At 55.9% G+C, this 26,195-nt stretch overlaps 1 protein-coding gene across 1 annotated transcript; it reads left to right on the top strand.

The window, feature by feature from the left end:
- The first annotated feature begins 4,180 nt into the window (after positions 1–4,180).
- EHD2 (EH domain containing 2) lies at positions 4,181–24,735 on the top strand. The gene is made up of 6 exons (XM_036275921.1): positions 4,181–4,293; positions 6,472–6,935; positions 7,463–7,560; positions 12,430–12,842; positions 20,861–21,025; positions 23,581–24,735. The coding sequence occupies exons 2-6, from the start codon at positions 6,532–6,534 to the stop codon at positions 24,130–24,132; spliced, it is 1,632 nt and encodes a 543-aa protein (XP_036131814.1). The 5' UTR covers positions 4,181–4,293; positions 6,472–6,531; the 3' UTR covers positions 24,133–24,735.
- Positions 24,736–26,195: the final 1,460 nt, after the last annotated feature.

Below are 26,195 nucleotides of genomic sequence, written 5' to 3'. Positions count from 1 at the left end.
CAGGAATACTGGCCAGCATTGAGCGCCACGCCGGGGGACCAGGCGGTGGGGTGAGAAGCAAGGTCAGATGGAACAGAGGGGGCCTAGGGTGTAGGACCTTGGGGTCCAGGGTAAGGACCCTGCCCAGGCCGGAGCCGCAGGATGGTTCTGAGCGGAGGGCTGTGAGCGGACAGGTTCTCGGGCTCCCTCTGGTGGCCGCGAGGGGCAACGGACGCCAAAGTGGGATCAGCCCGGCGAGATCCCTGCCATAGTCCCGGCGGGAGGTGGCGGCTGGACTCTAGCGACGCGCGTGTCCTCTGCAAACCTCTGAGAATATCGGTGATGGGGAAGCTGATACATGGGGTCTCCTAGCGATGACCCCCCCCCCACCTGCCTAGCTGTACACCTACTTCCCCCACGTGTAAAATAAAGCACTGAAGGGGAGTGGCAGTTCCTAACATCTTTGGATCCCCGCACGCTCCGGGAAGACCCCACGAAGCCACGCAAAAAATAAAGTTTGCCCGTGATTTCCACGGGCTCCGGGCCTCGGTTCTGGGAGGCTGGCCGCATGCAGCTGGAGCAGAGGGACAGGGTAACTGACGTTTGTGGAGCACGCCTGCTGGGCGGGGCTCCAAGCCCTTCCTTCACCCGCGTCTCAGTTGGTCCTCGGCGTGGAAATCCGCAGCCCCATCTGCAGGTGAGCAAACCGAGGCCCCGGGGATGCAGCAAGAGGCGGCCGGGCTACGAGCCGGGGCGGTCTGGCTGTGAGCTCACCATCTGCACCTCTGTGCACCCAGCTTCCAGGGAGCCAGGGCTGGGGGGCAACAGCGAGGCCTTTGCAAGTGGGCAGCACAGGAGAGAGACCCCCCTTCCCTGGCCCCTGGGGAAGGGACACAAACTGATCTCAGTTCCTACAAAGTGAGCCTTGGGGACCAAACTTGTTAGATACCATTCCCAGATCCTGGGAACAGCTTGGTGGGTGTCTGTGGGGTCCCCCTTTCCACAGCTGAACCATCTGGAAAAAGAGCCCCAGAAAGGTTACCTCAGGGTCCAAGTAACCTGGGCACAGCAGGATTGGAACCCAAGACTGACAAGAATCCAAAGTTCATTGAGTAACTCCGAGGTTACGAAGCATAAAATTGATCAATTTTGCCCTTTTTAAGTACACAGTTCAGTGGCATGAAATACGTTCACATTGTGTAACTATTGCCACGATCCGTCTTCAGAACTTGTTACATCTTGCAGAACTGCAAGTCTGCCCGTGAACCAACACCGCCCATTCCTCCGCCCCAGCCCTGCACGACATTCCGCTTTCTGTCTCGAATCTGACTGCTCTAAGCACGCATATGCATGAAATCATATAATATGTGTTCTTTTGGAGCTGGCTCATTGCACTTGGCATAATGTCTCCAAGCTCCATCCATGTGGTAGAATGTGCCAGACTTTCTCCATCCAGTTTTTTTTTTCCTTTATTGATTTTTTTTTTTAGAGAGAGAGGAAGTGAGAGGGAGAGAGAGATAGAAACATTGATGAGAGAGAACATCCATTGGCTGCCTCCTACATGCCCCCTACTGGGGATCGGGCCTACAACCTGGGTATGTGCCCTGACCGGGAATCGAACCGGTGACCTCTTGTTGATGGGTCGAAGCTCAACCACTGAGCCACACCAGTCGGACTCTTCATCCCGTTTTGACAGGTGAAAAAGAGGGAGCTAGGAAAGAATCTGAGCTTGTGCCTTGGGGAGGGGGCTCCAGAGGCTAAGAGGGCATCAGGGACAACACTGGGGACAGATCTCCGAGAGTCCCCGACTCCTAAGGCAGGGAGACAGCCAGGTGAGACAGCAGCCCCAGTTATCAAGGACTCAAAGAATGTGTAGTGAGGCCCGGCAGTGTCCACCAGGGGCCTGTCACTCCACTGACCCCTTCCCAGAATAACGCCTTAAAATACATGAAATAAAACCCACAGGATTACAAGAGAAGCAATTATACTGAAAGACAGTTATCTGTTTATTAAGAAACTCACAAATCTGTGACACGCCAATAAGGGCTATTAATTAGATAGAGTTGGCAGTGGGTTTGGGTGGTGGTGAGTAAATCGTTACTGGAAATCATTTTTAAAAAAATATTTTATTGATTTTAGAGAGAGAGGGAGAGAGAGATAGAAACATTGATGAGAGAGAACATCCATTGGCTGCCTCCTACATGCCCCCTACTGGGGATCGGGTCCACAACCTGAGCATGTGCCCTGACCGGGAATCGAACCGGCGACCTCTTGGTGCATGGGTTGACGCTCAACCACTGAGCCACACCGGCCGGGCTGGAAATCTCTGAAACAACCGAAACATGATGGAAACTGGTGAGTGCCCTCGGGGACAGTGGTACAGGTCCTGCTGATGCTGCTGTGTCTGGCGGCTCACACTGAGTTTCAGTGTAAAGTCCAGGAGTCGTCATTTTTCCCGGGCCAAGTTCCCAGACCCTCCTGAATCCTGTCTGCAGACAGACGGGGAAACTGAGGCTGAGAAGCCCCAGGGGAAGCTGAGGCTGAGAAGCCCCACTCCTTGGACCAGACAGACTCTGCTTTCTTTCTTTTCTTTTTTTTTTTTTTATCCTCACCCGAGGATATTTTTTCATTTTTTACTCAGATAGAGCAGGAAGGAGAGAGAGGAAGAGAGAGAAACATCGATGTGAAAGGGACACATAGAGTGGCCGCCACCCACACGACCCAACCAGGGCCGGGGCCAAACTGCAACCGAGGTACGTGCACTTAGCGGGAACTGAACCTGGGTCTCTCTGGACCACAGGCCGACGCTCTAACCGCTGAGCCAAACAGGCCAGGGTAAAGCAGATGGTTTTTAAGCACCTGCTATGGACCAGGCCCGGTGCTCAACCCTGAACAATCTCTCTGGGTCTTGTGACCCCACGTCTCCAGGACTCAGTTGCCTCACCTGTACAATGGGAATAATAATACCTGCTTCTCAGGAATAGTCTGAGAATTCAAAGAGCTTAGAGCAGTGCTTGCACATAGAAAGTGCTCAGTAAACGTTAGGGATTCATTCAACGAATATTTACCGAGCCCCTTCCGGATGCCAGACACTGTGCTAGGCCCCGGGGCACAGCAGCCAACCACCCCGTTGGAAATCCCTGCCCTCGTGGGGCTCCTGTTGTTGTGAGGGAGACAGTCACTTAAGCAGAGAAATGTGGAAAATGTAGAGTGATAAGAACTGTGGAGAAAAATAAAGCAGCCATAATGGCCAGATGGTGGGTACTGCATTACATAGAGAGGCCAGGCAGGCTTCTCTTGGGAGGTGGCGTTTGAGCAGAGACCTGAAGGAGAGGAGGGAACAGGCCATTCCTTCCAGGTGGAGGGAACAGCAAGTGCAAAGGCCCTGGGGTTGTTGGTGTGTTGGAAGAACAGCCAGGAGGCCTGAGTGACTGGAGGAGTGAGCAGGGGGGAGGGGAGCAGGGGAAGGGGCAGAGGGACCTGTGGATGCTGCAGGCCATCCTGGGGGCCTTGTGGGCCACCGTTTTGGCCTTTCACTTTGCCTGAGAGAGAAGTCAGGGAGAGTTGTGAGCAAAGGAGTTTCCTTACCTCACTTAAGTCTTTTTTTTTTTTTCCTAATTCTCACCTGAGGATATATTTTAGTGATTTTAGAGAGCCAGGGAAACATTGATGTGAGAGAGAAACATCGATCGGTTGCCTCCCATACCCGCCCTAACTGCGGCTCGAACCCAAAACTTCTTGGTGCATGGAATGACGCTCCAACGACTGAGCCTCCTGGCCCAAACCCCTTGTCTTTGTTTGTTCCAACCAGGGCCGGGGACAAACTGCAACCGAGGTACGTGCCCTTAGCGGGAAGCGAAACCGGGTCTCTCTGGACCGCAGGCCGATTCTCTAACCGCTGAGCCAAACCTGCCAGGGCAGTCCCTTGTCTTTTAATTATCATCATTATTGTTGCTGTTGTTATTCTTTTCATTCTCATGTGAAGAAGGATGGCAGAGATCAGGGAGTGGCCCGGGCCCCAGGTGGGGGTAGAAGTTGAACCTGGAATGAAAACCCCGGCTCTTACCCGCCTCGCGAAGGCGCCCTCCCGCTCGCCACCAGGGGGCGCCAGAGGCAGGGCGCCGGGTTTGGGGAGGGGGGGCGCCTCGTCCCGCCCCCCCGCCCCTCCCTTCCCTCCTCCTGGCTGCAGGCCCCACCCGGCTCACACGGCTGCGGACGGGACCGTGAGCACAGGCCGCTCCGCGGGCGCCTCTGATCCCCGCGGGACCCCCGCCCAGCCCGCCCGGCCTGTCCAGCTGCCCGCGCGCCCCATTGGTGAGTGGCCCCCGACCGCGGCTGTCGCCACCCGGCCCCCGCCCGACACCCAGCCTCGGAGCCTGCCCTGGCTCCCGATCAGTCCCCTGCTCGCCCAAGACCCTCAGCCCCAACCCGAAGCGTGTAACTGTCTCCCCGGGGTCCCCAGTCCCTCATGAAAAGTGAGGGACTCCCCTTACTTAGCCCGGTCCAGTCTGTGACAGGGTCCCCCACTGTCGCGTCTCTCCCAGTCTTGCCCAGTCGCCCCCACTCCCCCCAGTCGCTCTCAGCTCCCCTCCCCATCCCCTCAGCTGGGGGGGATCCCCTTCTTTGAGTTTCCCCCCACCGCCCTCATCCATCTGGGCTCCAGCTGGTCCTCCTCCCGCGCAAGAGCTCCTCCCTTACCTCCGACCCCGTCGCCTGTCCAGCCACCCCAAGGGTCCTTCCAGAGATGTCCCCCAGCCCCTCTCCCTAGGACACTGCCCAAGCCTCCCTGTCTCTGCCGACCCCCCAGGTCCCAGCTCCTGCCTCTTCTTTACCCCTCCTTTTCCTTTTTATTAAAAAATAATCATTATGATCGTATGGATTTTTCACATATTTGATTTGCTCAACTTGTCCGATCTTCAGCCAGTGGGAGTCCCTTCAGGCTGGGTCCTGTGTTCCTGTGACAAGCCCCCTCCATCTGGAACGACTTCCCCACTATCTGATCTAGGCTTGCTAGTGGATAATGACATTTAGCAACTCCAATATGACCACAAGCTGGTTCTGTGAAAAGATCAGTACAATTATAAGCATCTACTTAAACTGATCAAGGGAAAAAATAATAATAAAGCAAAAACATAAATGACCAATATCAGGGATGAAGGAGGGTACATCACTACAGGTCCTACAGAGAACGAAAGGCTAGGAAGGGAACATAGAGAACACAGGCAGGGGGCAGGGGCTGCTCGCTGCTGCTGGGTTGGTCATTCTTTCTCTTCCTAAGTTTTGAGACCTGTGATAGGAGTGCAGGCTCTGAGGTCAGTTTGCCTGGAGTCCCCGCTTGAGCACTTTCTAGACCATTAGGCAAGTTATTGCTATCTTTCTAAGCCCCCATTTCCTGGTCAGAAAAGTGAGAATAATAATAGTCCTACCTTACAAAGCCGTTATGAAGATTAAATCAAGTAGAGCAGTGTCTGGCATACAATGATCATACATGTTGAGTTATTCTTCTTCTGAACGCCCAAGGCCCCTCCTGACCTGGGTGCACCCGGGCAATTTCTCAGCTTTATCCTCACCCCTTGTCCTCATGCCCCTGTGTCCAGCCATCCTGTCCACACATTTCACAGCTCCGGGCCTTTTCACACATCATCCTCTCTGCCTAAGTGCCCTTGTCATGCCCACTCTGCAGGGAGCAACTCAAAAGTCAGTCCAGCCCTGGCCGGTTTGGCTCAGCGATTAGAGCATCGGCCTGCGGTCCAGAGAGACCCAGGTTCGGTTCCCGCTAAGGGCATGTACCTCGGTTGCAGTTGGTCCCCAGCCCTGGTTGGGTCGTGCGGGTGGTGGCCACCTGATGTACCCCTTTCACGTCGATGTTTCTCTCTCTCTCTCTCTCCCTCCCACACTGTCTGAACAAAAAGTGGAAAAATGTCCTCGGGTGAGGATTAAAAAAAAGTAATAAAAAATAAAAGTCAGCCCAGCCAGAGCTTGTGGTTCTTGGGGCCAGTTCATCGTACCCCCTCTGTCCACTGCCTGGTATTTCCAGCCATCACTGACTGCTTGGTGCCCACGCCCTCTCCTCACGAGGAGCTCTGACTGGGTGGGAGCTGGTCTCTGGCCTATTTCTGGGTCCATCACTCCTGACACATGGAGTGATTTCAGTGACAATGTGTGAAGTGATGGAAGGGGAGAAGAGAGAAAGAAAGGAATGAAGGAATCTATGTCTTCTGGGCAGCTTCTGCATCCTTCCCTTTGTCCATTCCTTGGTCTTCCACCACCAATTCCCCTCCTTCAATCGGTCCACTCTCTCTTCCTCCAGCTGGAATCATCCCTTCCTCCTTCAGCCATCACCTCCTGCCACCCATCATCACTGCACGCTGCTCCCCCTCTGCGCAGTCCACCATCCTCTTCCCGGTCCACCTTCCAGCTCCCTTCCTTGTCCTCCTCCGCCGCCGCCACCTCCAGGCAGCCCTCCATCAACACCCTCTCCTCCTCCCGCAGGCAGCTCTCCCCCTGCGCATCTCCCTGGCTGGCGAGCCCCGTGGGTAGCGTGCAGCCACCATGTTCAGCTGGTTGAAGCGGAGTGGGGCGCGGGGCCAGCAGCCCGAGGCCATCTGCACGGTGACTTCGGCCCTCAAGGAGCTGTACCGCACCAAGCTGCTGCCCCTGGAGGAGCACTACCGCTTCGGAGACTTCCACTCGCCGGCCCTGGAGGACGCCGACTTCGACAGCAAGCCCATGGTGCTGGTGGCCGGCCAGTACAGCACCGGCAAGACCAGCTTCATCCAGTACCTGCTGGAGCAGGAGGTGCCAGGTTCCCGCGTGGGGCCCGAGCCCACCACCGACTGCTTTGTGGCCGTCATGCACGGTGAAACCGAGGGCACCGTGCCAGGCAATGCCCTTATTGTTGACCCAGAGAAGCCCTTCCGAAAACTGAACCCCTTCGGAAACACCTTCCTCAACAGGTGTGCAACCAGGGGGAGGGGCACCTTCCTGTCCCCGGCCCCTATCTCTATCCCTTCCCTCCCTGTGTTTTTCTCCTTTTTCAGCCCCAATTCTCTCTCTCTGTCCAAACCCTTCCTTTCCTGCCTCTGCTCTTCTGCTTGTCCTGGGGGAGCCAGCCTGCCTGGGTTCCACTCCTGCGCGCCTGGGTTGCCTTGAGCAAAGGGCTTGACCTCTTCTGTGCCTCCCTTATCCTCATCTGGAAAATGGGGATAACCGTAGGCCCCGTTCCACAGGATTGTTTCAAGGACTAAATGAATTATAAGATATAAAAGTGCGGAGAACAGCACCTGGCACACAGTATGTGCTCAGTAAACACAGCTCTGAGGTTTTTTTTTAAGTTTTTATTCTCTGTCCTGTTCTTCCTTTTCTCTTTAAGTCTTCCCTTCTCTGACCTGATCTAACCTCTGTGCAATCCTGGTTTCCCTTCTTTTGTGTGCTCTTCTCCTGTCTCTCCCTGCATTGACCCCTGCCCTTCCTTCTACCCCAGGTTCATGTGCGCCCACCTCCCCAATCAGGTCCTGGAGAGCATTAGTATCATTGACACCCCGGGCATCCTGTCGGGTGCCAAACAGAGAGTGAGCCGAGGTGAGTGAGGCTGAACCTGAGGGAGGAGGGGCTGGGGGCCTGGACTCCTGGGTCTGAGGGGGGGAGGGTCTGGGGCCTGGACTCCTGGGTCTGAGGGAGGAGGGGCTGGGGGCCTGGACTCCTGGGTCTGAGGGAGGAGGGGCTGGGGGCCTGGACTCCTGGGTCTGAGGGAGGAGGGCTGGGGGCCTGGACTCCTGGGTCTGAGGGAGGAGGGCTGGGGGCCTGGACTCCTGGGTCTGAGGGAGGAGGGCTGGGGGCCAGGACTCCGGGGTCTGAGGGAGGAGGGTCTGGGGCCTGGACTCCTGGGTCTGAGGGAGGAGGGGCTGAGGGCCTGGACTCCTGGGTCTGAGGGAGGAGGGCTGGGGGCCTGGACTCCTGGGTCTGAGGGAGGAGGGGCTGGGGGCCTGGACTCCTGGGTCTGAGGGAGGAGGGGCTGGGGGCCTGGACTCCTGGGTCTGAGGGAGGAGGGCTGGGGGCCTGGACTCCTGGGTCTGAGGGAGGAGGGGTTGGGGGCCTGGACTCCTGGGTCTGAGGGAGGAGGGCCGGGGGCCTGGACTCCTGGGTCTGAGGGAGGAGGGCCGGGGGCCTGGACTCCTGGGTCTGAGGGAGGAGGGCCGGGGGCCTGGACTCCCGGGTCTGAGGGAGGAGGGCCTGGAGCCTGCACTCCCGGGTCTGAGAGGGGAGGGGCTGAGGGCCTGGACTCCCGGGTCTGAGGGAGGAGGGGCTGGGGGCCTGGACTCCTGGGTCTGAGGGAGGAGGGCTGGGGGCCTGCACTCCTGGGTCTGAGAGGGGAGGGGCTGAGGGCCTGGACTCCCGGGTCTGAGGGAGGAGGGGCTGGGGGCCTGGATTCCTAGGTCTGAGGGAGGAGGGGCCGGGGGCCTGGACTCCTAAGTCTGAGGGAGGAGGGCCTGGGGCCTGCACTCCTGGGTCTGAGGGAGGAGGGGCTGGGGGCCTGTACTCCTGGGTCTGAGGGAGGAGGGCCTGGGGCCTGCACTCCTGGGTCTGAGGGAGGAGGGCCCGGTCTCAGCCAGGACTTGCCCTTGCTCAAGTGGCCCTCAGCGGGCTGGAATGAAAAGGAGCTGGTGGAAGGGAGGCTATGAATCTCCCATGTTGGTGCACGTTTTGCAGGTGGGGGAGGCGGTGGGTGAACACGTGTGAACAGGCTGCAGCTGCACGTCTGGGCGGGCGGAAGGATCAGAGGGAGAGAATGAGAGAGAGAGAGAAACAGATAGGGAGAGAGACAGAAACAAATAGGGAGAGAGACACAAAGTCAGAGACAGAGAGATTCAGAGAGTGAGGCAGAGACAGAGACAAGAGGCCGAGCGTGGAGGCCGAGCCCAGCAGGGTGGCCCTGGGCACTGGGAGCTCCAGGCTGGGTCCGGGCCACGGATGGAGCGCAGAAGGGGCTGGGAGGGGGAATCTGGGCGGGGGCCAAGGTCGGGCCTGGAATTTATAAACAGCTGTGCAGGGGGAGCGGCGGGAGGCGAATTCCAGCGGGGCCTCCAGGGCCCGGCCCCACCGCTGCCCAGAGCTCAGCGTCTGCGCCCCGTACCCCCACCCCAGCGTTTTCGTCCCCCGCCCGCGCCTCGGAGCCAGGAACTGGGGCAAAGGAGGCTGCAGTGTGGGCCAGAGGGGACCGGGAGGCTGGGCGGCCGGGCAGGGCGCGGGCGCGGAGGTTACGGTGTCCCTGGCTGCGGCCCAGCAGGCGCGCGTCCCGGGGGGGGGGGGGGGGGGGGGGGGGGGGGGGCGGGGGGCAGCTGCAGAAGCGATTGGGAGGGCGCGCTGCCAGCCGAGGGGGAGGCAGGGGGGAGGCGGGGAGAGTAGAGAACAGGGTCTCCTTTCCTGGCTGCGGGATAGAGAGAGTGCACCGGAGTCCGTCTGTCTGTCCCAATGAGTTTGTGTGTGTCTGGGAGTCTGTGCCTGTGACTAGCTGGCTGTGACTTTGTGTGCCTCTGAAGAACTGTGGGGGACCGTGGGGGACTCCGAGGGACTGTGCGTGATTGCCCGTGATGGTATCTCTGTGTTCAGTCGTGTGCTGTGTGTGCAGGAGTGTGTCTTTTATGGGACTGTGTGTGATTGTGAGGATGCCTTGGGATCTGGAAGGGTGTGGGGGTTGCCTGTGTGAACTGTGGGTGTGAGAGTATGCGTCTGCTTGTGTGTGCGCGCTGGTGTCTGTTACTTTGTGTGGGTCTCACAGCGTCTTTGTGATTCGTGACCACGAATATCCGTGTAGATCCTAGGTTGTGAGCAAGAGTGTCTGCGAGTCTGCAGCTTGTAGCATGTGACCAGCACGCTCTGGTGTGCGGTGTGTGCAAGCACCCATGTGCATGAGCATTGGTGGGGCGCGTGGCCGCCTCTGTGTGTAATATCTGTGAATGTGTGTGTGTGTGACTGTAGCATAATGAAGCCCTCTGGAGGGGTTCAAATCTGGACTCTGCTACTTTTAAACTGTGGAACCTCAGTAAGCTACTTAACCTCCCCGTGCCTCGGTGTCCTCATCTATTAAATGGGATAATGATAGGATCAGCCTCATAGGTTGCACTGGGGGTAACCAGTGCAACCTGTGCCAAGTGTCAAAATGTGCAGAGCACTGAACGCGGTGTGTGACACACAGTAGGTGGTCTGGAAGTGTGACTTCCTCCCGTGTGAGTGCGCACGCGCTCAGCCGGGCTCTGCCACGTCTCCCATGCTCGTGCTGACTCAATCTCCCTCCCTCCTTCCCTCCGGCATGAGACACACTTTCCAAATCCGGCTGGTGTATGTGTTTGTGTAGACGCTGGGGAGGGAGGGGGCCGAGCTGTAGTCCCTCTGGTGACCCGGCCCTTCCTCCCCCCAAACAATGTCCCCCACCCTCCCATCCAGGCCCCAGCAGCTGCGAGGAGCCTGCTTCCTCCTTGGGAGGGTGGGCCCGGCACCAGCTCCCTGGCTGAGCATGGGGCCCTGGGGATCCTGCTCTGTCGCCTCTTACCTGTGCCTGTGCGTCTTGAGGAAATCCCTTAATCTGTCTGTGCCTCAGTTTCCTCCTCTGGAAAATGGAGGGCGTAAAAGTGTGTGTCTTCCTAGGGCTGTTTTGAAGGTTCAGTGAGGAATCTGGGAGTGTGAAGTGACACCAGTTAACGCCTCCTCCCCCAGGGGGCCAGTCCCTCCTCCCCCAGGGGGCCAGTCCCGCAGTTGGTCCTCCGAGAACCCTGCCCCCTCTGGGTTCTCATAGTTCCTTGGGCCTCCATCCCAGCCTGACCGCCCTGTGGACAGGTCTGTGTCCCCAGTGAACTGTGAGCCCGGTAAGGGCAGGACTGGGGCTGCCTGAGCAGGCCGTGTCCCCACGCAGAGCATCACTGTGGATGGTTTCTGACTCGAACATGCGCTCAGCACTGTTTTTTTGTTTGTTTGTTTGTTTGTTTTTTTAATCCTCACCTGAGGATATTTTTCCATTTTTTGTACAGATAGAGTGGGAGAGAGAGAGAGGAAGGGAGAGAGAGAGAGAGAAACATCGACGTGAAGGGACACATCGAGTGGCTGCCACCCGCACGACCAACCAGGGCCGGGGACAAACTGCAACCGAGGTACATGCCCTTAGCGGGAACCGAACCCGGGTCTCTCCGGACCGCAGGCCGACGCTCTAACCGCTGAGCCAAACCGGCCAGGGCTTTTTTGTTTTGTTTTGTTTTGTTTTGTTTTGTTTTAAAACAGTTTTACTGCCCTGACCCGTTTTGCTCAGCGGTTAGAGCATCGGCCTGCGGTCCGGAGAGACCCGGGTTCGGTTCCCGCTAAGGGCATGTACCTCGGTTGCAGTTTGTCCCCAGCCCTGGTTGGGTCGTGCGGGTGGCAACCACTCGATGTGTCACTTTCACGTCGATGTTTTTCTCTCTCTCTCTCCCTCTCACTCTATCTGAACAAAATATCGAAAAATGTCCTTGGGTGAGGATAAAAAAAACAAAACAAAATAAAAACAGTTTTACTGAGGTATAATTTACATGTCTAAAACGCACCCATTTAAAATGTCTAGTTCTGTGCCAGGTACAGTTTTAAGCTCCGTATATTCATTAGCTCCTTTACATTCTTTTCATCTTCACAACAGTCCTATAAGGTCGGTTTTGTTATGTTTTCCATTTTACAGAGGGGGAAACAGGCTCAGAGAGGTTTCCTACTTGCCTAAGGTCACACAGTGGATGTGGGCAAAGCCTGGATTCAAATCCAGGTCTTCCTGACTGACCTCTCTGCCCTCCCAGGCATTGCTGGGGAGCACACAGTGTGAGTGAACAAGTCACTGTGGAAATGAGTGGTGAGAGGCACGAAGGAATGAATGAACCCAATAGCCAGCAGCTGGCATACTTCACAAAGCACGGACCTGGTCTGTGTCCTCTGTAGGACCCAGCACACACCAAAACTCTCAGGAAATATTGATAAATACATGTAAACTAGTTAACATCTGCTAAGGCAAGAGCATAGGCAGGGCCAACCCGGACTCTAGTTGCTGCTGGACTGTGGTGGGATCCACAGGTCTGGGGTGGGCACTTGGAGGACTCGTGGTCCATAGAAGCACAGCTGTTAGGAAACACCAGTATTTTAACAACCTGCACATCCGGACCAATGCATACCACCAGTATCTGCTGAATGAATGAATGCAGGCATGCATGAATGGATGAATGAATGAAAAAGGGAAGGGGGGGTGATCGCCCCCTATCGCTAGATGGCTTGAGGGACTGGGGCCAGAGTGATGGGGGAAATACTGGGGGCTGTGGGAAGCCAGAGCCGTGGGATTTTGATGGTTAGCAACCTGGACCTCTGTCCAGTCCGTTACCATCCTGAAGGAATGAATGCCTCCGGGTGGCTGCAGAGTGGGGGCTGATCTGTCCCCTCCTCCCCCAGGCTATGACTTCCCTGCGGTGCTGCGCTGGTTCGCCGAGCGCGTGGACCTTATCATCCTGTTGTTTGATGCGCACAAGCTGGAGATCTCCGACGAGTTCTCCGAGGCCATCGGCGCCCTGCGTGGCCACGAGGACAAGATCCGCGTGGTGCTCAACAAGGCCGACATGGTGGAGACACAGCAGCTGATGCGCGTCTACGGGGCGCTCATGTGGGCGCTGGGCAAGGTGGTGGGCACGCCCGAGGTGCTGCGCGTCTACATCGGCTCCTTCTGGTCCCAGCCCCTCCTCGTGCCCGACAACCGGCGCCTCTTCGAGCTGGAGGAGCAGGACCTGTTCCGCGACATCCAGGGCCTGCCGCGCCACGCTGCCCTGCGCAAGCTCAACGACCTGGTGAAGAGGGCCCGGCTGGTGCGGGTGAGCAGCCCTGGGGGGCGGGGGGCGGTCGTGAGGGCGGGGCGGCAGGGGCCTCTCTAGCCTTCCTCTGCCGCTCCTTCACAGGCTGCTAGCCAGGGACTTGTCAGCTCGCAGGTGAGTTAGTCGTCTAATCTAAGCGAGCTCCTGGCTGGTCATTCTGGCGCAAAGTGGGCTGGGGAAGCAGAATCGCTCCTCTCTGCGTTCCTGTCTCTGTCTCTTTCCAGGTCTCCCTGTCTCTTCTCTGTTCTATTAGTCCTTCATTTACCACCGACACCAGCCAGACTGGACCATGTCCTGCCCAAGACTCCCTTCTCACCCAGCAAAAACCAAACCCTCTCTGTGGTCCACAGTTCACCCCTTGTGCCCTCCACCCCGACCCTGCTTTTCCTCTCTGTCCTCCAATCCCGCTCCCTTCCCATCATTCATTGCAGTTCACCCTGGCCTCCTCAGTTCTACCCCAGGGCCTTTGCACCTGCCGCCGTTTCCTCTTCCTGGAGACTTCCCCCTCCTTACTCACCCCTCTCCCACCTGGCTCACTTGTCACCTACATCCTTCTTGTTTTTACTCAAGCCACATGTCTCAGGAAGGCTTCTCTGTCTGCTCTCCTTTTCTATGAAAATAACCCCCCCCCCCCATGAGTCCTGCTTTATCCCTGTTGTAACTTTCTTCACAGCGGTCATTACTACATGGTCCTATGTTACCCATTCGTTGGGTTTCGGTGTTTATTGCTGTCTCCTCCATTCGAATTTATTTATTTATATATTTTTATCCTCACCCGAGGGCATTTTCCCAGTTTTGTTCAGATAGAGCGGGAGGGAGAGAGAGGAAGAGAAAGAGAGAGAGAGAAACATCGACATGAAAGGGACACATTGAGTGGCTGTCACCCACATGACCCCAACCGGGGCTGGGGACAAACTGCAACCGAGGTACGGGCCCTTAGCGGGAACCGAACCAGGGACTCTCCAGTCCACGGGCCGATGCTCTAACCACTTAGCCACACCAGCCAGGGCTCCTCCGCTGAAAGTTAAGCTCTACAGAAGCAGGGCTCTCCCTCTGAATGTGTTCCCTGCTGCATTCCCCAGTGCCTGGGACAGAGTTGGTGTTCGGTAGATATTTATTGAACGAATAGCATTAAGCAAAATCTCTTCTGTGCCTGGCCCTGTGCTGGGTGGTGCAGGGCAGCCCCATCCCCAGACAGTGAAGACCCAGCATGGTCAGAGCTGGGACTGGGGAGCCTGGGGGGGGGGCGGTCAGAGAAGGCTTCTTGGAGGAGGGGGCACCTGAGCTGCAGACTGGAGGCTGCGGACAAGGAGGGGAAGGGATTCTAAGCAGTGGGAGCAGCAGGCACATGGACTGGGGATGAGAACATGGCAAGTTCAAGGAAGCGGGGGAATGTCCACTGAATCAGTGCAGGCAGTACCAGTAACTGATTCTGAGGCTGGGTGGTGGGTGGGAGTCAGAGCACCCAGGGCTGTGGCCGGGAACCTGTGCTTTGTCCCAAGAGCACTGGGGAGCCATGGAAGGCTTCCGAGCAAAGAGGGGAGGGTACTGGGGAGCCACGAAAGGGTTCTTAGGGAGGGACACTGTAGACTCTAGCTGCCTTCTGGTGGATTCAAGGGTGGTGAGACTGGGGTGCAGACCAGGGAGGAGGCTGGGTACCAAAGAGAAAGGAGGGACCTAGATCAGGACAGGGCCATGGGAGGGAGGGGAGCACTGGTTTCAGAGTCATTTTGGAGGCCAAGTGGAACATTCGTGGGGGAGGCTGCCAGGGTGGAGGTGGGGCAGGAAGCTGGGAGGCCTAGAAGGTTAAGGAGCCAGAGGTGCTGGCTTAGGGATCAGCCCAGAGGGTGTGAGTCAGAGTCCCCACCCCCACCCCAGGAATCCTCATTGGGCGGGAGGGGCCCAGTGTGGACTGGAGCCTTCAGAATCCACCTTTCTTTCCTCCTCTGCCCAGGCTCTGGGCTGTCTCTGTCCGTTACTCTGTCTCTCTTTTCTCTGTCTCTACATCTACATCTACATCTACATCTACATCTACATCTACATCTATATCATCTATATCTATATCTATATCTATATCTATATCTATATCATCTATATCTATATGTCTATATATATATCTACATATATATATACACACACACATATATATCCTTATTTCTACCTTTTTCTCAGCTTCTCCCTCATTCTTTCTCCCTTTCTCTCCCCTCTCTGTCTCTCCCTGTGTCCCTCATTCATTCTCTTCCTCCCTTTTCCTCTCTCCTCTCCTCCCCCCTTTCCTGTTCTCTCTTCCTCTCTCTCCTTCAATCTCCTCTTCCTCCCTCATTCTTCTATCTATCTATCTATCTATCTATCTATCTATCTATCTATCTATCTGTCTATCTACCTACCTACCTACCTACCATCTATCTATTTCCGTCTCCGTCTTGCTCCCAGTCTCTGTCTCCCGGTGGTTCGCCCTCGCCCCTCAAGGACCCCCGGCCCCTTCAGGGAGGCAGAGAAGCAGGAGCTGGAGCCAGGGCCGCGGGACCGAGGGGCACGGTGGGGCCGGACACCTGGAGCCCCCGCCGGACAGGAGGCGGCTCCGGAAACCCGGACAAACCCCGGAGTCCGGGACCCGCGCCCTGGCCCACCCCGCCCTCCCACCTTATCTCTTCCTGGCACCTTCCCCCGCTTCCTCTCTGGAAAAGCCATCAGCGCCCTCCCACCTCCCCTCTTCTGGGTCCCCGAGGAGCCGCCCTAGACCCTGCCCCCTCGCCCCATTGGCTCGGTCTCACGGGCCACGCCCACCCGCCGAGCCACACCCCTGCCCTCATTGGCCCCTCGCGCCTACAGGCCACTCCTTCCCTTTCCTCCGCAGATCCATCTGTGGCTCCCCAGTGCCGCTCAAGGCACAGGGTCCACTGTAACCAAGCCTCGCTGCCCTCCCCTGCCCCATGTCACCTGCGCACTCCCCACGTATGATTCTGTCACAGGTGCTCCCACAAAGCCTTTCTGGACTCTTGGTAGCCTAGCCCTCTCCAGAGGCTGGGTGTGGATGAGGCCTGGCTCTGTCCTTCAGGGGAGCTGAACTGTGATACTTGAGGCCAAGGTCTTGGGAGGGTCTGAGTGTCGGGCCTGCATACCGACCCGGCCTGCATACCGAGCTTAAGCCCCCTGGCATTCATTTAACAAACAGCCCTGAGCGCCTGCGACCGGCCCCTTCACTGTTCCAGGCCCTGGAGATACAGCAGGGAGTGAGCCAGATAAAAGTTTCTTTCCTTGTAGAACTGCTTTAAGTGGATGTGAAATGAACCTGTAATGTTGTATGTGGTGAGAATTATGAAGGAAAATGAAGCAAACGGTGAGGCACTATCTCAGGGTGTTAGCCCGTGGAACAGGCTTGAACAAGGAGGCCAGGGTGGCTGGAGGTGATGGGGTGGTGGAGGTAGGAAGGGTGAGGATTCAGAACCAGCCAGAGTCACCAACATTTTTAGCATTCTAAACGTATGAGTCATTTAATAAGGGTGTTTGTTTTTTTTTTAATCCTCACCCAAGGATATTTTTTTCCATTGATTTTTAGATCAAGTGGAGGGGAGAGAGAGATCGATTAATTGCCTCCTGCATGCACCCCAACTAGGGCAGAATTGAACCTGCAACCCAGGTAGGTGTCCTGGACCTAGAATCAAACCCATGACCCTTAGGTGCTTCGCCTGTTGCTCCAACCACTGAGCAGTGCCAACCGGGGCATTTACTAAGTGCTTTTGAGTGAACATTGAAGACCATCTCATGGGGAAGCATTCCTGCTCTGTCAAACATGCCAGACCCCACCAGCTCCCAGGGTCTCTTCCCTGCAGCTCATGAGTACTTTCTTGTGCCTTTTCCTAGATATATTGGTTTTTATTTTTTCTTTATTGATTTTAGAGAGGAAGGGAGAGGGAGAGAGAAATAGAAACATCAATGAGAAAGAACACTGATTGGCCACCTCCTGCATGCTCCCCACTGGGGACTCGGCCCACAACCCAGGCATGTGCTCCCAAGTGGGAATCGAACCGGTGACCGTGCATGGGTTGATGTTCAACCACTGAGCCACACCGGCCGGGTATTACAGATGTCCCTCCTTCCCCCCCCCCCCATTGACACCCTTCTTCCTGCTCCCGTCCCTGCCCCCCCCTCACCACACTGTTGTCTGTGTCCATTGGTTGTGGATGCATTGTTTTTATTTGAGCATATACATTGAATTATTTAGCTTCCTATTCAAAACGGGACATAGTATGCTCTTATTCTGCCCTCTTTGTTTGTTTTTTGATAACATATGAGATTGTGGCTCAGAGGTTCCCTCGGTCACTGGATTGTTCTGCAAACAACTCTCGAGTGTTTTTGTGCACACTGTGCCAGTGCTGGGGACACAGGAACCAACAAGGTCCCAGCCCTCCTGGGCTCACATCTGATGCAGGAGAAACAAACCGATAGAGAAGTAAAGGAATGACGAATTCCGATACATGTGAACAAAACAATAAAGGTGAAGACAGAAAATAATTGGAGGCCCTGGCTGGTGCGTTCAGTGGTTAGAGCATTGGCCCAGGCACCAAAGGGTTGCGGGTTTGATTCCCTGTCAAGGGTACACACTGGGGTCAGGGCGCTTGCGGGAGGCCACCAACCAATGTGTCTCTCTCACATTGATGTTTCTCTCTCTCTTTCTGTCTCTCTCTCTCCTTCCCTCCCTTCCATTCTCTCTAAAAATCAGTGGAAGAGATATGCTTAGATGAGGATTAACAACAACAGCAAAAACAAGACAAAAATAATTGGATGGTGGAGGTTGGGGCACCTGATTCCCCTAGGATGGGCTGTGTGAGGAGGTGACCTCATAAGGAAGCGGAGGTTACTAGCTATAGGGAGCCGGGCCTGAGGCCCAGAGGTGGGAAAGGGTTGACATCTGGTAAACCCTGGAAGGCAGGTGAGGGAGCCGGAGCAGGGACCAGGGGTAGATACTGTCAGATGAAGCAGCAGGAGCCAAGTCAGGGAGAGCAGCGCCTCTCAAACCTTTCAGTCTCAGGACCCCGTTACACTGTTAAAAATTAGTGAGGACCTCCCCAGAGGATCTGTATGTAGGTGGACTAAATCTCTCTGTGCTGACCCTATTAGAATTTATAACTGCAAAAACAGCCCTGGCCGGTTTGGCTCAGCGGTTAGAGCGTCGGCCTGTGGTCCAGAGAGACCCGGGTTCGGTTCCCGCTAAGGGCATGTACCTCGGTTGCGGTTTGTCCCCGGCCCTGGTTGGGTCGTGCAGGTGGCGACCACTCGATGTGTCCCTTTCTTTCACGTCGATGTTTCTCTCTCTCTCTCTTCCTCTCTCTCCCTCCTGCTCTAGCTGAACAAAGGATGGAAAATTGTCCTCGGGTGAGGATAAAACGAACAAAGAAACAAACAAAACTGCGAAAACATTTAATGTTTACCTCATATTATTAACAAACCAATAACTAATAGTTGTATAATTACTGAGTAGTCATTTATTATAAATATTATCAGTAGGTTACTGATAATGTTCATTTATATTTGAAAATACCTATAATAGCCCTGGCCGGTTTGGCTCAGCGGTTAGAGCATCGACCTGCGGTCTGGAGAGATCCAGGTTCGGTTCCCGCTAAGGGCACGTACCTTGGTTGCAGTTTGTCCCCGGCCCTGGTTGGTCGTGCGGGTGGCAGCCACTCGGTGTGTCCCTTTCACATCGATGTTTCTCTCTCTCTCTGTTCTCTCTCTCCCTCCCACTCTACCTGAACAAAAAATGGAAAAATGTCTTCGGGTGAGGATAAAAATAATAATAATAATAAAATAAAATAAAAATACCTATAATAATTAATATTATAAGATCATGTAAAATAACAACAAATGGTCCTGTTCGGTTTGGCTCAGCAGTTAAAGCATTGGCCCACGGACCAAAGAGTTGCGGGTTCGATTCTGGTCAAGGGCACGTACCTCGGTTGTGGTTCAGTCTCGGCCCTGGTCGGGGTTGTGTGGGAGGCAACCAGTCGATGTGTCTCTCACTCTGATGTTTCTCTCTCTCTCCCTCCCACTCCGTCTGAAAGTAAATGGAAAAATATTCTTGGGTGAAGATTAAAAAAACAAATGTCAGTTAACCTAAGTAACATGTTTTATGAAAATTAACTATTTCCTAAACAAACAAACAAAAAAAAATGAGGAAGGACAGTGAGCCTGTTCTACATTCTCATGGCTGGCTTCCCATATCTTGTAGCCTTAAAAAAACTCCACTGTTCCCTCGGGAGGAAAAGACAAGTATAAAAAAGATAAATAGCGCCTTATTCTTCAAATGCAGTTAAATCTCGGTGCTAAGGTCTCCCGTCTGGAGCAGTTCACTTCACCCGACAAGCCTTCCATGCTGTAGGTGGTGTGATCAGTCAGCATCTCTCAGGCCACAGAGACGATGTACCAGGATGTGTCAGTGCACTGCATGTTCTAATGTCTCAGGAACTTGTACTGTGAATATTTTTTGTTTTTGTTTTTGCTGATTATTATTAAATTTTTTTTTAAATCCTCACCCGAGGGCATTTTTCCACTTTTTGTTCAGATAGAGTGGGAAGAAGAGAGGGAGAGAGAGAGAGAGAAACATTGATGTGAAAGGGACACATCGAGTGGCTGCCTTCCACAGGGCCCAACCAGGGCCGGGGACAAACTGCAACCGAGATACATGCCCCTAGCGGGAAACGAACCCGGGTCTCTGGACCGCAGGCCGACGCTCTAACTGCTGAGCCAAACCGGCCAGGGCTCCTTTTGTTAAATTTTTATTCACATTTCATGTCCTTCTATTTTTAAAGTTTTTTTTAAAACTTTTGCTTTATTTATCAATAAAACAGTACACTAGACATGTACTGTATATAAGAAAGGTTAAAACAGAGAATCATCTGAGGGTCTGGAACAGATTAATTCAATGTACATGATTTCTAATGAAAAAATGATTCGGTTTTTGAACAGCCTTCCAGAACGAATTTAGTTCGAGACCGAGGTTCCACTGTGCTTTTGATTGGGTGAACCCCTAAAGGGTCTCGGGCCCCCTGGGGTTCCCCAGACCACACTTTGAGAAGCGCTGCTGTAGGGCCTCAGCGGAATTCTGAACTTGGATGGAAAGCAAAGCGAGACTTTGGAGCAGCATCTCCCGGTCCCGTGTTTGTTCCTTACAAAACAAAACAACCCCTCCCCCCCAGCCTCCAGTGGCTGCTGCCGCATGGAGGGGGTTCATAGGGACCAGAGGAGAAGCCAGCAGACCGTGGGGTGACGTGTGTCTCCCCGGGCAAGAGATGGTGGCAGGCGGTGGCCCGCCGGAGGGAAATGTGAGAGGCCACGAGGAGGCCCCCGTGGGGCTGGCAGTGGCCGGTGAGGAGCGAGCAGATTGAGATCAGACGTGATTTCCAGATTTCTGCCCTCCGCTGGGGAAGGAGAGGTGGGGGTGCCGTTTGTTCCCCATGATGGGCACAGCTGAAGGGGACACAGCTCCGGGGGCTGGGCCCAAATTCCACAGAGGGCGTCATGAGACGAGCTGTCCCAGGAATGTGGCCGAGGCAGGCAGGCGGCCCTGAGCCTGGAGCTCTGGGGAGAAGCCTGGGCTGGCGTGCGGGCTTGGAGAGGCCGTGCTGGGGGTCCTGAGCCCTGGGAGGGGCCAGACTGCCCAGGGACAGGGGGAGCCCTTCCGCCGTGACGGCTGCAGCGCAGCGGTCACCCCCAACTTTCCCGGTGCAAAACCTCAGGCCCGCATGGAGGACCTGTATCAGCAACTCGGCCGGAGGCCTGGGAACCATTTCTTTAAAAAGGATGTTGAGAAGAGAGAGAGAGAGACATCGACGTGAGAGGGAAACATCAACGGGCTGCCTCCTGCACGCCCTGTACCAGGGATCCAGCCACCACCCGGGCACGTGTCCTGACTGGGAATCAAACAGGTCACTCATGGGTGTGCGGGATGACAGAGCGGCCTGGGGCTCTTGTCCCCAGGTGACTCTGAAGCAGGCTCAGGCGAGAACTGTCCCCCGCAGGTCCACGCGTACATCATCAGCTACCTGAAGAAGGAGATGCCTTCTGTGTTCGGGAAGGACAACAAGAAGAAGCAGCTGATCCTGAAGCTGCCCGTCATCTTCGCGAAGATTCAGCTGGAGCATCACATCTCCCCCGGCGACTTTCCCGACTGCCAGAAGATGCAGGTGCGGGCGCCTGGGGGCGGCAAGGGGGGCCGGGAAGGTCGGCTTCTGGGGGCTCTGGGACGGGGCCTTGGACACGGGAGGGATGCATGGCAGGTTCTGGGAAGCACTTCCTCCAAATGGTTCCGTGGGGACATGGTTTTCATGAGTTAGGATAAGGGAATGAAGGAACAAACAAACAAACAAACATCCCTGGCCAGTGTGGCTCAGCGGTTAGAACATCGGCCCGCAGACCAAAGAGTCGTCAAAGCTCAGGTTCAATTCAAGGGCATGTACCTTGGTGGCCAGGTTTGATCCCCAGCCCATCGGGGTCATGCGGGAGGTAACCCATCGATGAGTCTCTCTCACATCTCTCTATTCCCTCCCACTCTATCTGAAAAAAAATCAGTGGAAAATTATCCTTGGTGAGGATTAAAAAACAACAATAGCCTGGCCGGTGTGGCTCAGTGGTTGAGTGTTGTCCTATGTACCAAGAGGTTGCCAGTTTGATTCCCCGTCAGGGCACATGCCCAGGTTTCGAGTCGATCCCCAGGTGCAGGAGGATGTTCTCTCTCATCCATGTTTCTATCTCGGCCTCTCCCTTCCTCTCTCTCTCTAAAATTAATGAAGAAAAAATATTAAACAACAACAAATAACTGGCTTAATTAGGATAGAATTTTTATTTCTCTCCACATTTATTGGAAGTAGGGCTGGTTTGATGCTTCACAGACTAGGAACCCAATTCCTTTTCTTAGTTCCCCTTGGTGCCTGGCCTCCGGGCCCAAGAACCCCTCATGGTACAAAATGGCTGTGGAAACTCCAGCCCTTGTGTCTGCATTCCAGCCAGCAGAAGTGGGGAGGAGAGAGGTAGGGAAGCTAACCAGACAGTCTCTCTCTTTATTCTGTGCTGTCCAATATGATAATCACTAGCCACATTAGAACTGAACTTTTAGGTTGTATTTAATTTTAACTTTTTAAAATTTAAATAGTCACTGATGGTGCACTTATAACTTGTGCTGACATTCAATTGGCCAGAACTTAAGTCACTTGGCCTTGACCAATTGCAAGGGAAGCTGGGAAATGTAGTCTTTCCTCTAGGTGGCCAGGAACCCAGGTTACATTCAGGATTCCAGTACTGAGGAGGAAGGGACAAACGGATCTTAGCGGACGAATGGAGGGCTCCATTGTCCAGGCCTAGGACTAACCAGCTCTGGGCAAAGCGCGGGGCCTGCACGGGGTAAATGAGCTACTGGAGTAAGGTAGGAGTGACCGAATGAACGTGGAGGCAGAAGTCCAGGCCCAGGCGTGGAGGTGCGGACTCGCCCCTGCCCAGGCTGAGCCTTTCTGAGGCCTGATGCTTCAAGCCTGTGACCTCTGGGTCTGAGATGTCTCCAACCCAAGACTGAGGAGTTATGGTAGAGTGAATTTTGCCTTGGCCACTTTCTAGCCCCATGAACTTTGTTTCCTGGGCCTCAGTTTCTTCGAGCGGAAAATGGGCATCCTGACAGAATCTGATGGCCTCGAGCGCTAAATCAGCTGAGGCCTCAGCCCCCTTAGAACAGTGTCTGCCACAGAGGTTGGACTAGATCAAGGTTTTCAACGTTTGAGGCCAGAGAATTCTTCGTCACAGGATGTTTAGTGGCAACCTGGCCTCCAGTCGCCAGTAGCACCCCCAGCTGTGACAATCAATGTTTCTAGAGCTTGTCCTCTGTGTGTGTGTGTGTGGGGGCACCATCACCCCGGTTGAGAACTGCTGGGCTAGATAAATAGCAACTGTTAATATTTTTACAGTATTTTTTATTTCACTCCTCACTGAAGGATGTTTATTGATTTTAGAGAGAAAGGAAGGGGGTGGAGAGAGAGAGAGAGAGAGAGAGAGAGAGAGAGAGAGAAAGAGAGATTGATCAGTTGCCTCCCAGATGTTCCCCGACCAGGGATCAAACCCGCAACCTTTTTTGGTGCCCTCTAAATGAGGGGAGTGCTCCTTATCATCCTGTTTCACAAATGTGGAAACCGAGGCCCAGAGAGGTGCAGTCACTTGCCCAAGGACACACAGCTCCTAAGTGGCAGAGCTGACCATCCATGGCCACAATCCAGGGGTCTCTGCCTTGGCGTTGGAAATTGCTCCAAGTGATCCCAGTGAGCCCAGAGCTCACTTCCACATTGGCAGTGGGGCCCCTTAGCCCTTTCCGTGCTGTGGGGCAACAAGGCTAGCGGAGTGGCAGGAATTGCATTTTAACTTGCATTGCGGCAGCTGGGGTGCCAAGGGGGTGGACAGGGCTGAGAGCCCACTCTCCAGTGCTCTGGATGTCAAAATGTTGAAATATTCCCCTACCAGCTGGCAAATGCCGCTGCTCTGAGTCATGGGAGGTCCCCGAGCTCCCTGCTGTCCAGTGATGCTGACACGGGGAGGGACCCTGTTGCCCAAGTACCCTCGAGGGGAGGGTGTCGAACATGTCTGCACCTCTCGGTAAAGAGCTGCTATCTAAGTTGCTCAAGTGTCCTGGTGCTATCAGGGGCTGGGGGCCGTGGGGATGGTGCCCCCTGGCTTCTCGGTGACCCTCTTCCCTCCCGCATAGGAGCTGCTAATGGCTCACGACTTCACCAAGTTCCACTCCTTGAAGCCCAAACTGCTGGAGACCCTCGATGACATGCTGACACACGACATCGCCAAGCTCATGCCCCTGCTGCGGCAGGAGGAGCTGGAGAGCACCGAGGTGGGCGTGCAAGGTGGCGCTTTTGAGGGCACCCACATGGGCCCATTCGTGGAGCGAGGGCCCGACGAGGCCCTGGAGGATGGCGAGGAGGGCTCGGACGACGAGGCTGAGTGGGTGGTGACCAAGGACAAGTCCAAATACGACGAGATCTTCTACAACCTGGCGCCGGCCGATGGCAAGCTGAGCGGCACCAAGGCCAAGACCTGGATGGTGGGCACCAAGCTCCCCAACTCGGTGCTGGGGCGCATCTGGAAGCTGAGCGATGTCGATCGGGATGGCATGCTGGACGACGAGGAGTTCGCCCTGGCCAGCCACCTCATCGAGGCCAAGCTTGAGGGCCACGGGCTGCCCACCAACCTGCCCCGTCGCCTTGTGCCACCCTCCAAGCGGCGCCACAAGGGCTCCGCAGAGTGAGCCATCACTGCCTGCTGGTCCTCCCTCCCACTTGCCCTGCTGTGGCTCCCCAGCTTTGGTCAGCTGCACGCACATCCTCACCCTGGCCCACATGCACCCTGCCTGCCCACCTTCCCAGCTGTAAGGATGGGGGTCTCTCTACCCCACCCCACCAGACAGAGGGGACCAGGGGAGGGGCAAGACTTCTCTGCTCACCCTTCACACCTCTACCCACACATACATTTGGGCACATCACACTGACACTAACGCACACACACAGGCATCCATCCATTCACCGTTCAAGTATTTATTGAGCACCTACTACATTCTGTGTTTGGGGCTTGTTCTAGGCACTGGGGATTCCAGCAGAGAGCAAAACAGACATTCGTTAGCTGACACTCTCCGGAGAGAGCAGCTACTTGTCACTCAAACACACACAGACACACACCAGCCCTAACCAGTCGGCTCCTGAATTCCGGGCAGGGCCCCGCCCCTCCCCATAAATGAGCAGCCACTAGGTTGAAATGACTAATAGACAGCCCCTTGCCCCACTTCCTCTTGCCAACCCAGGCAAGGACCCCTCCCTCCATCATGTCCTCAGACTTTAGGACCACTGGGGACTTAGAGGGGACACACAACCTCCTACTTCTTCAGATGGACCCCTCTCAGCCCCTCCCTCCAGCTCTGGTCACACCCTACTTTAATAAGAATCTTCAGGGGACAGAAAAGCCCCCTGCTCCTTGCTCCAGACTGTGCCCACTTGGAGGTATTTATGTCCTCGTCCCGCCTGCCCCGGATTGAAAACCTAGCCTGGCTCCTCTCCCCCCTCCAGCTGGTGGTCAGAATTTGAGACTGCTGGGGCCCAGTCTCGCTGCCCATCAGTTCATATTTAAGTGGCGCCCCTACCAAATATAAAAGACCCCAGGGCTTTATTTTAGTCCCCTTTTCAGGGATGTCATGGGGGGACAAGCTCTTGGTGCTACAGCCCCCCCCCTTTCCCTATAGGGACCTCACCCCTCCGCCCTCTTCCTGCCCATATTAGTGCTTGACCCTGGGGGGGACCTCAAGGAAAAGGCAGGGAAATACAAAATAGATGCGGACGATGCCCCCTCCAGGGCGCTGGCTGGGATTCCCACGCTCACCATCCCCCCACCCCGTGCCTGGGCGGGGCCTGTGAACGGAATAGCGGCCCCGCCGCGAATAAAGCCAAGGCTTCTCTCCAGCGGCAGTCGGCTGTCTCGGGCCGGGCCGGGAGGGGGTCGCTCTGCTCCCGATCCCTGGGGAAGGAGAGCCTGGGGCAGGACTTGCGGGGGGGGGTGGGGTCCCCTTCAAGCTCTCGGGGACCAGGGTGGAGGCCATGACTCAATGCTGCGGAGCCTGATGACTCAGTCTGGGCTGGGGGCCAGACCGACATATTTTCCGCAGAAAAGTTACTCTGGAGCTCTCCCCCCCGGGACATCCCTCCCTCCCACCGCCCGCCGCGGGGGCCTGGGAACCGAGCCCTGGGGCGTGGGGTTGTGAGCGCGCGGGTTTGAGCACAACCTGCCCCGGCGCTGCCCGCCAACGTCCGCCCATCCACTGGGGTACACAGCTCCTGACACGTCACCCCGGGGCGGCGGGGCTCCAGGAGCGGAGGAGGCGCGCCTGCCCCCCGCGGCACCACGTGCGCGCGCGCTCAGCCCCAGGGACCCGGCCTTCGCCGAGCGGCCGACACACACCCAAGACCGCGCCCGCGGCGCCCGGGACACGGCGTCTCCGCGCCGCGCCCGCCCACGCGCGCCCGCTGTGGCGGCTCCCGGCGCCCTCTGGCGGACCTCGGGGGCTGGGCGGGCGGGGGGCCGAGCCCCGGGCCCAGTGGCGGGTGCTCCGGTCCCCAGGGCCACGGGCCCGGGCCCCGCACCTTCCCCAGGCTCTGCGCAAGGCTCCCGCCGGGCTCGCTGTGTGACTCCGCGCGGGGCTCCTGCCCTCTCTGTGCCTCCTTCCTTTCCGAGTCCAGAGCGGCCTGGACGAGGCCCTCCACACCTCGGCGGGTTGCCAGGGCCCAAGGGCCTCTGAGCTTCCTTCCTCGTTTGTAAACAGTTGGG

This window comes from Molossus molossus, unplaced genomic scaffold, assembly GCF_014108415.1.
Source record: "Molossus molossus isolate mMolMol1 unplaced genomic scaffold, mMolMol1.p scaffold_m16_p_21, whole genome shotgun sequence".
In the NCBI taxonomy this organism is placed as follows: Eukaryota; Metazoa; Chordata; class Mammalia; order Chiroptera; family Molossidae; genus Molossus; species Molossus molossus.
This window is presented reverse-complemented; position numbering and strand designations above follow the sequence as displayed.

What these genes read in the sequence shown, in the direction of transcription:
- EHD2 (XM_036275921.1), top strand. Translation starts at nt 6,532, where the DNA reads ATGTTCAGCTGGTTGAAGCGGAGTGGGGCGCGGGGCCAGCAGCCCGAG. An exon ending in CAAACAGAGAGTGAGCCGAG is followed by an intron (nt 7,561 to 12,429) that starts GTGAGTGAGGCT and finishes CTCCTCCCCCAG; the next exon opens with GCTATGACTTCCCTGCGGTG. An exon ending in AGAGGGCCCGGCTGGTGCGG is followed by an intron (nt 12,843 to 20,860) that starts GTGAGCAGCCCT and finishes TGTCCCCCGCAG; the next exon opens with GTCCACGCGTACATCATCAG.